The sequence below is a fragment of the Ixodes scapularis genome, unplaced genomic scaffold (assembly GCF_016920785.2).
Source record: "Ixodes scapularis isolate PalLabHiFi unplaced genomic scaffold, ASM1692078v2 PGA_scaffold2__306_contigs__length_199485367, whole genome shotgun sequence".
Lineage (NCBI taxonomy): Eukaryota > Metazoa > Arthropoda > Arachnida > Ixodida > Ixodidae > Ixodes > Ixodes scapularis.
The window spans coordinates 60,207,658-60,216,892 of NW_024609857.1; the positions used below are offsets into that span (position 1 = coordinate 60,207,658).

Consider the following 9,235-nt stretch of genomic DNA (forward strand, 5'->3'; position numbering starts at 1 on the left):
ATGAAGGAGAGCGCAGGTGAGAATACATGAGTATTTTTTAGTGTGTTTTGTCGTGGGGATAAATTGTATTCGAGAGTAATCTTCTACTTCCCTTTTAGTTGGAGGACGGACGCCAGTGCAGCAGATTCTTCTGGACGCGGCTGCCAAGATCACGGACAGCACTGCATCACAGCTGCCATCTACGTCAACGCTTCGACGTACAGTTAGAAGACAGAGGCAACGTGCAACCTTTGTTTATGATATTCCTCCCAGCAGAGAAGATATCCATCTCCCACCTGAATTCAAGGTAAGTTTACTAAAAATACTAGAGAAAATGGTTCATAATCATGGAGTTTTATTATGCAGGTGAATTTCAAGCAGGAAGCGTTCCTACTACACGACAGTGGCGAGGGTGACGTCAACCGCATCATCTTGTTTGCTACGAAGCGGAACTTGGAGTGCTTAGGGAGTGCAGCTGCCTGGTTATGTGATGGGACGTTTAAGGTAGTGCCCTCACTATTCTACCAGTTGTACACACTTCATGCCCTGAAGAACGGGATCGTCGTGCCCATGGTGTACGGTCTACTGCCCAACAAAACCGAGAAAACATATAGGAGGTACACCACTAATAATTGTAACCTTGTTAGCTATTGTAACGTGAAGTGATTGGTTGTGCAAAATCGTGTTCATTGCGTGTTACCTTACCAGGTTCTTCTCTGTCGTCATCGACAACGTCGGGCCCTGCGCTGTTCGTGTGCTGTACACGGACTTCGAGATTGCTGCTATTAACGCTGCTCGTGATGTCATTTCGGACATCCGGATTCAAGGGTGTTTTTTTCACCTGGCCCAGTCGGTTCATCGTAAGCTGTGCGCGCTGGGGTTTCAAGCACGTTACGGCACGGACGAGGCATTTGCAGTCAAGGTTTGTTATTGTGCATAGATAAATAATGTTCGGTGTCTCTTATGATAGAGCCTCGCTCTTAGGTGGTGTACCCTGTGTAATAACTGTTTTAATTCCAGATGAAAATGCTCCCAGCCTTGGCGTTTCTTCCTGTTGAGGCTATCCCAGAGGCGTTTCAAGACTTGTTGGAAGTATTCCCACAGGAGGCGATCGGACTGGCTGACTACTTTGAGGACGTTTACGTCGGTCGACCACGTCGAAACGGCGTCAGCTCGGCTCAATTTCCTCCGAAACTCTGGTCAGTGTACGAGGCGGCACTTGATGGAATGCCGCGGACAAACAACAGTGTGGAGGCGTGGCACTATGGGCTACAGGTAATTGCTCATAATTTTATTTCTACTTAATTTGTCTCGCATACGCAATTTACAGTTTTTATGTCGTATTTCTTATGCTAATATTCTCGTTTTTCAGAGCAACGTGAGATGCACTTCACCGAACATCTGGGTGTTCCTCGACTCCTTGAAAAAGGAGCAGGCCCTAAGCGAAATGAAGCTCAGTCAAGCGGCAAGCGGGTTCACTGCCACAAGGGTGTCGCGGAAGCAGGAGGCATTCAACAAGCGCCTCCAAAGAATTCTCGGACGCTACGATGGAACAGACAACATGGATATCCTCGAGGCTTGCGCTAGAAGTATAACATTGTAAGCGGAGGGGTATTTGCAGAGTTACAGATGCGAATAAAACTCCTTCGGTGAACTGACATCTGTGTGGTTGTCCTCTAAAAATTAGTTGGGCACAGTTATAACTCACTGTGGTGCACCCACAGAAGTAGTTAGTATCCATTTCGAAAGTAGAGTATTTAGGCCAACTTTTAAACATATACTGCAAAGGAAAGTACCAAACAAGCGAGGAGCTCCGTTCGTGAATATTCATTTCGAAGCACTATACTTGATAAACTGGGAAAATTAAACACATAAGAAGCTTTTTCAATAGGGTGACGAATTGTCATCATGACGAATTGCCCTATGACGAAGTGCCCTCTGACGAATTGCCCTATGCGACGAATTGCCCTGCTACGAGTTGCCCTGCTACGAATTGTCTTTCGACGAACGGTCCATTACCCTTTCTTTATCTAACCTACCTATAGCTATAGCTTACAATGTTATAATTGTGTTTACTGTTCTCTTTTTTTTTTTTGTTCAAGTGCCACCCCGTTCTATAATGCCCCACGGGCCCTCAAGGAAAGTAAATGATGATGATGATGATGATGAACAGTGTATTTTTGCCGAATCTTTAGAAAAGTACAGCAAGAGTTCGGCTCCGCCGAAGCCCAAGATGCGGCAAAAGTTCGGCCCATCACTAGTAAAAAAAATGCGACCCAGAGGGGGGGGGGGGGGGGGGTTGGTTTGCCCCCCCCTCAAAAAAAAGTTGATACGCCGCTGGTCCCGCACCTACGAAGAGGATCTCCAGCTAGGACGTTGCTTCGCGCCGTTCGGGGGCTGCTGTCTCTTGGCTACGGCAGTTCAGTGGCGTCCATGGACCACGGCTGCGCGCGACTCGTCAGGCAGCCCAGCGACCCCAGCTGGCCGCGGGCCAAACCAGCGACCCGTCGTCTTCGTGCGCCGTCGGGATCGACATCCGGCCAGGGACTGCCCGCTCATCATACACGGGACATGCGCGGCGGTCGGACAGTTCGCCGACCAGGGATTAGCTATTCCCGTTCTTCTCGTGACAAGTCCAAAGGGCCCCGCGATCCACTTCCACCGAATACACTACGCCATAGTGAGCGTGCGACTGCGTCGTCGGGAACGTCAACAAAAACGTCGAATTTTTTGTTAATCTATGCATGTGGGTTCCGGCACCGCAACGTTGTTTTGTTTTGTTATCGAGAGTCGGTTGGTTAATTTTTATTTTTCTGTTCCCCGCATCCCTATCTAGGCCTAGCTAAAGCAGGCCGTGGGGCGTCGCCATGTGGGGGCGCGTCCCGGAAACGAGGGGAAGCCGTATTCCCTTGCGGACGGGTTTCCCTCGCCCTTTTCGGGTGATTTGCCGAAGGCACACCCCTCGGGATCATGACTTGGACGCGTCCGCCCCTCCGGGAAGCCAACCTACAGGGTGATTCAAGGAGCGGCCAGGCTCTTTAAATCGACCGCAAAATTCGGTTTCTTAACCTCTCGCGCTACGTCGTTGTGCAGCGTTGCCCACAGATGGTGCTTTTTGTGTGTGTGTGTGTGAAATGTGCAAAGAGCGAACTTACCTGAGGAAAAAGTAAAGAAAGAAAAAAGGCTTAGCTCCTATGGAAACGCAGCGACGCCACCGGTCTTCAAACAACACGGCGCCGTTTCGCATGGGAGACAAGAGATGGCGCAACGAACGAGCATTCGGCGCTGAGAGCCAGCGTCTTTAGCAGACGACCTTTTCGACTCAAAAGCGGCGCGCGTTCCGCAGGTGGCGACAGTCGCAGAAATAAAAACAGGCGCGGCAACAACAAGGAACTGCAGTTGCTTGTCTGCTAAAGACGCCGGCTCTCGGCGTCGTATGCTCGTTCGTTGGCGACAGTTGGCGTCGCGACCGCTTGCGCCATCTCTTGTATCCCGTGTGAAACGGCGCCGTGTTGTTTGAAGACCGGTGGCGTCGCTGCGTTTCCATGGGAGCTAAGCGTTTTTCTTTCTTTACCTTTTCCTCAGGCAAGTTCGCTCCTTGCAAATTTTACAAAAAAAAAAAAAAAGCACCACTTGTGGGCAACGCTGCACAAAGTCGAAGCGCGGTGTGTTAAGAAACCGAATTTTGCGGGCAATTTAAAGAACCTGGCCTCTCCTTTAATCACACTGTACATCCGACCCACCCCGGTCGCGTCCATTTCCTCAGGCGGCCCTAATCCAACGGCGGAGACTCTCGCTGGGGAAGGCTCTGCTCGACGGAGCCTTCCTTTCTTTATCTGATCCTTAAGCTCCGTGATCCCGCGGACTCCGACCGGCGATCTCGTCAAAAGAGACAGCGCCGTTATCTCTGACATTCTTCGCCCTCCGGCAAGCGTGTGGCGTTATCATCAAATAAATACGTCCTAATCCGGACCGAAGGAACTTCCTGTGTTTCTAAGTGGTACCCCCTAAGGGGAAACCCACAAGTTAGAATGTTTCCTTCTTTCTGTTGTAAGCAATCATGCGATAACTCACACCAAATTTCGGAGTAATAAAATAATATGAACAATCAAACATAACGGCCTGAGCGGTATATGTGTACAAACTTTAGCTTTCGATGCACCCTTAACTTTCGATGCGCTCAACGCTAGTGTCACATGTAGCGCTGTTTCAACCTTAATCAGCATACCATGTGCGTGCTACAACATCAAACTCTACCTTTTTTATTTTTGCACACTACTACTTGCGCGCATAAATCACCAAATTAAGACTGGTACATCGCTTAAACTCTGTGCAGAAGCTATCCGCAGACCCAGAATCTTTTCCTGAACAGTCATTGAATTTATCACTGAGCTCATATTAAAATTCTTATTATTTGTTACTACAAGTGAATTTTTAACTTCGGCATTTTTTTTTTTTTTTTATTATGACTCCCACACCAGTCCTACTTTGGGTTTACCAAACTTACCGCCGAATTCAGAAACCTCACTCAAACTACACTCAAACTGAAGGGTCCCTCCACTTCCTCGAGAAAGACGCGAGGGCCGGCGCTGGCCAATCGCGACGGCGGATCCGTCCTCGAAATTGGCCAGCGCCGGCCCTCGCGCCTTCCTCGAGGAAGTGGAGGGGCCCTTCAGTTTGAGTGTAGTTTGAGTGAGGTTTCTGAATTCGGCGGTCAATATCTAATTCTGAGTGTAATTTTTTGTGTCTTAAAGTCTCGTGGTTTTGGTCAAAATAAACACCCAGATACCTAAATAAGACACACCTGACGGCCCAAACAATAGTTAATTTCTTTTGATTTTTGACGTATTGAAATCTTCAAGCTAGAATCTTGGGAACCCAAGTCTATCATCTCATCACGTCTTCCTAGACAAACACATGCACGACAAAAGGGCCGGCCCGTTATATAAATCTGATCACATTGAAATATGTGTAATAGGCCTCCGAACCCCCTGCGGAGTGCTAACGGCGCACAGGCAATTTTATATTTTTCAACGCGTCGGCTGCTTTGTTGTACATGTGTATCACCATTTGGCTGAGGACGATTTTCGCGTTTTGTTCTGACCACATTTGCTGGAGACGTGAGCTCGGAGCGTAGGCAACTGACCCCCTTGCACGAGAACTGGCGCAGCAGTGCGCGCTTAAAAAAAAACTCGCACACAAAAAAAAAAAAAAAAAAAAAAAAAAAAAAAAACAAGCGAAGGACTAGGGATGTCAAAATCAAAATATATATAAAAAAAAAAAAAATACCCCACTGTATCGAAGCGCTACCACACACGATTTCTCGCTTTGATGCGCAGCTCTGGAAGGCAATCCTACCGCCATCTGTTGGTTCAGAATCACACTGACCAAGGGTGGGGTAAAGAGAAACTGAATCGGTTCCGTATTTGGAGAAAAACACCTAAATCGTCTAATCGTCTTCATTTGGCCTTCAAGATCGCAAATATCGAGATTATTTTTCAATTTGATGCACGGGGATGACAGAAATTATTTTTTAAAGTATCGCTCCTTCCCGGGGTTTGACGTCATACTATGAGTTTTCGGAATCCCTGCTCTCGCGCATCTTCAGCGCTTGTCAAAGCTATGCCCGAACACCCTTGCTACTTTTCAAAAAGGTCGGAAATAGACGTTACGACTGGCGTCAGTAACATACCTCGCGAGCTTACAGTTGCACGCGCTGCCCAGACGAGCGTCACGCGCTTAGCGGCCCAAAGATCCTTACATGACGTCACCAATGGTCGGAGGTTTTTCGCGTTTTCTCGTGTTTAGTTACATCTTAGGGGAAACTAAACGTGATAGTCAGATTCACGGGATAAAAATACGCCTAAATTCACCTCAAACTTTTTTTTTTTTTTTCAAGAAGTGTGTCAGCTTCTTTTTTTTTTAAGTTTGTCGTAACTTATGAAACGAGCGTCGAACTGGTTGAACGGTTCATCGAAAAGCCCCGTCTTGGTCAGGTGAAGGCTCTTACTACTTCTTCGCAAACTAGTAGCTATTCAATCAAACGTCGCCCAGATACAATGTTGCAATGAGACAACTAAATATGCGGGACAACGCATGGCTAAAGACATCCTGGCATCCAGAAAATATTTAGTTGCTCCGGGCGTTTATTTTCGGCGGGTGACCCGTGGGATAGAGAAAGCACTGGGCACAGTCACAGCGACCCCGACACAACTGAAGGTTGGAGAGAACGCAACATTACTAAATAACAGTGTTGGGTAAGTTCTTAAAAAAAGTAATTCGTTGCAGTTACAGTTACTTTTAGAAAAAAAGTAGTGAACCCGTTACAGCTACCGATACAAAAGAGTAACTCGTTACAGTTAGAGTTACTTTTAAAAAGTAACGACGTTACTCTTCAGTTAATTTTCTATAACACGAAAAATTTAGGAAAAACTAGAAAACGCCTCTTACCAAGGTTTATTGAATAAAAATAAAAAGTACGCTTTTCTACCTTTTAATGTAACTTAGCAGCAGTTGCTTCTCGAAATTAGTGTCTGAAAGCTAATTCCCTCGTTTGATGGCGAACACGTCCCTGCCCTTGCTGAACAGAGAGCGCGTAACCAGAGCACCAAGAAAACACCGCGCAAACAGCGGTAAATTTTGCCTCGACTTTTGACACCATGCCGGAGTAGTGGCGCCAATCAAAATGCAAAATATGCGCAGTGCTCTCCGCATGTATTGTTGTTTCACGGTTGATTCGCCCGATTTAAAAGCGTTTGCGCAGAAAAAAGAACAACCGCAACATAGCCAGTGCTTCAAGATACTAAGATATAAGTGTTCAGTCAGAAAGTACTAGCGCGTGCGTAAAGATAACTAGATTTTTATTTCCATCACATCTACACGTGGCTATTTTCGGGTAGTGACTCGCGAGAAAGAAAGCACTCGCAAGTTTGTGCAAGGCCAGCTTGACACTCGAAATGTCGGAACAGACAATTTGGATAGTGGAAGGAGTAGCTTTATTGTACTCGTTCCATGATAAATTATTCATAAAAAACTGGAACGTAATCAAAATATAACGTCGATATTTTCATTGTTACCTGAGAAAAAATAATAGAACAACAGTTACAAGTTATATTTTTGAAAAAAAAGTAACTCGTTACAGTTACAAGTTACCAAAAAGTAACGAAATTACAGTAACGGGTTACTAATAACGGCTTACTATCCAAGACTGCTAAATAAGCCCCCCCCCCCCCCTCCTTTCCGTCAGCCCCTGAAAATACAGCTGATCAAGTCACGACCGGCTGTCATCGGGCTAACCATGTTTCGTCTGTCTGGAACATTTTTTATTCAATTAATGAAGATATTAACCGCTCTAAAATGCAGCCGGTTACTAATGCTAATGAAATAAGCGCGGACCCAGCGTTCGCTTTAGCGCATCTGCGCGCCTTTTCCCAACCAGTCGATCACTCGAGGAAAATCGGGGCTATGAAGGACTCCACAACAAAGCGCCTATAGGTTGAACTTTGAGCCTGCAGATCAGGGATCTGTTGGCCCACAGGTTACCTCGGGGCAACCTACCAAAAAATCTCTGTGTTAAAGCAGGAATAAAATAATTGAGCAGTCCTGTGTTATCCACAGTAGAGTCAGATAAAGCCCCACTATCCTGGAAAAAGTGGCGCCATTCATTGTTGTGGAAATGCTCGAGACACGTCCCGCGCGCCACTTATGGGAAGAACATGGCGTCTGAAATCTAGCTCAGTGCTGCGCTGTGCCGCCACGATCTTCCCAAGGGCTGCACGTTGCACGCGCCTCGTGCATCGACGCACTTTGCGCTACTTTTGAAACATGAAGGGGCTTTACAGTCAGAGCGCTAGCTGCCACACGTCACGGCGATGTTGTTGGGCACCGGCGTTGCGTTCACGCACAGTTGGATCACCGTGAGTTGGATGCAGGATCAAAAGCGGTTGGAACAATACCCTTTATAGTTAGAACAAAAATAAACATCTGACCCTTTTGTTCCAAACGCTTTTGTTTCTTTTTTTGGAGCGCGTGAAAGTGCGTTGCTTGGCACGAGCTGTTGGTGTTGACAGTGCTACAACGCCGTTTTTGTTATCGTTTTTTTTTTTTTCAGAGATTGCGTGCGATGGGCATAAGATACTACAAAAACCTTAAGTATAAAGCGGCCTGTTAACGCTGTTGCGTAACTCAAGTATTACTGAGAAAGAAAACAGAAGGCTGCGGCGTCAGTGGTAACGCTTTCGCTTCGCACGCAGCGGGCGCTCTTTTTAAGGATTTGACAACATCGACGACGGACGCCCCCTAACGCCAACTACAACAACACTGAGAAGAGCCCATCACAGCTTTCTCTGTAAAAGGTACGAGGACGAGGCCGCCCCAAAGTGATCATTTGGCGCTCTAAAAGCGAGTCCTTCGGGGCGCCTTCGGCTAAGTGCAATTTTCACCACTTCATACATTGGTAATATCTTGCGTAATCTATATTTGTAGCCTTGAACCTTCGGAGGCGAACTTGGTTCTAACTTTGTCGAACTTTTGTTCAGATCGTGCGTCGTTTGCCGAAATTTCGAATCCAACCGTGTGGAAAGGTCGATAATCGTCGAATTTCTTGACGCGATAAATTCAAAAGGTTAAAAATGTCGAATTTCAAAGCGCGAAAGAGTCGGAAGTTTGAAAACAATCAAATTTCTCAGCGCCAAAATTTCGGAAGTTTGATCATCATCTTTCGCAAAGTTCGACATTCGAAGATTGCGAAAATTTTGAACCTCGGGTTCGCAAAAACTTTGCGGCATCTCTAATATAAATCAACGCCTCCTGTACTTAGTACAAAAGGCATTGTCGAAACTGAGGGTGGGGGGGGGGGGGGGGCTTGCAGTCGTGATATCTGGCTCTCCCAACAGTTTTATTCAGTGATGGCGGTGGTGAAACACATCAGACTAAAAACGACGGACGCGAAACTCAAGTGTACAGTTGTCTAAAAATAAAGTTCCAGAGGGGGACCAGAATAAATAAATAAAGAAGAGCAAGAAAGAAAGAAACGCAAAAAGATAAAAATAGAAAAGAAACGAAAAAGGAAAGAAGGAAAGAAGGAACGAAAGAGAAAAAGCGCTTTAAATACACAGAGCACATTTCGAACCAGTGAACACGGTCTTCCTCAGAGCCGAGTGAAGGATAAAGAAGATCACACGCACGGCCTGGCCGCCATGACGACCGATCCATATACAGCGGGGCACCGAGACCTTGGACGTCGTGGGCAGTGACA

The 9,235-nt window shown here is 46.5% G+C and overlaps 1 protein-coding gene across 1 annotated transcript; it reads left to right on the top strand.

Moving 5' to 3' along the window:
- On the top strand, positions 1–1,619 carry LOC121836492. The gene is made up of 6 exons (XM_042291404.1): positions 1–16; positions 99–286; positions 508–596; positions 688–901; positions 1,000–1,254; positions 1,352–1,619. The coding sequence occupies exons 1-6, from the start codon at positions 1–3 to the stop codon at positions 1,580–1,582; spliced, it is 993 nt and encodes a 330-aa protein (XP_042147338.1). The 3' UTR covers positions 1,583–1,619.
- Positions 1,620–9,235: the final 7,616 nt, after the last annotated feature.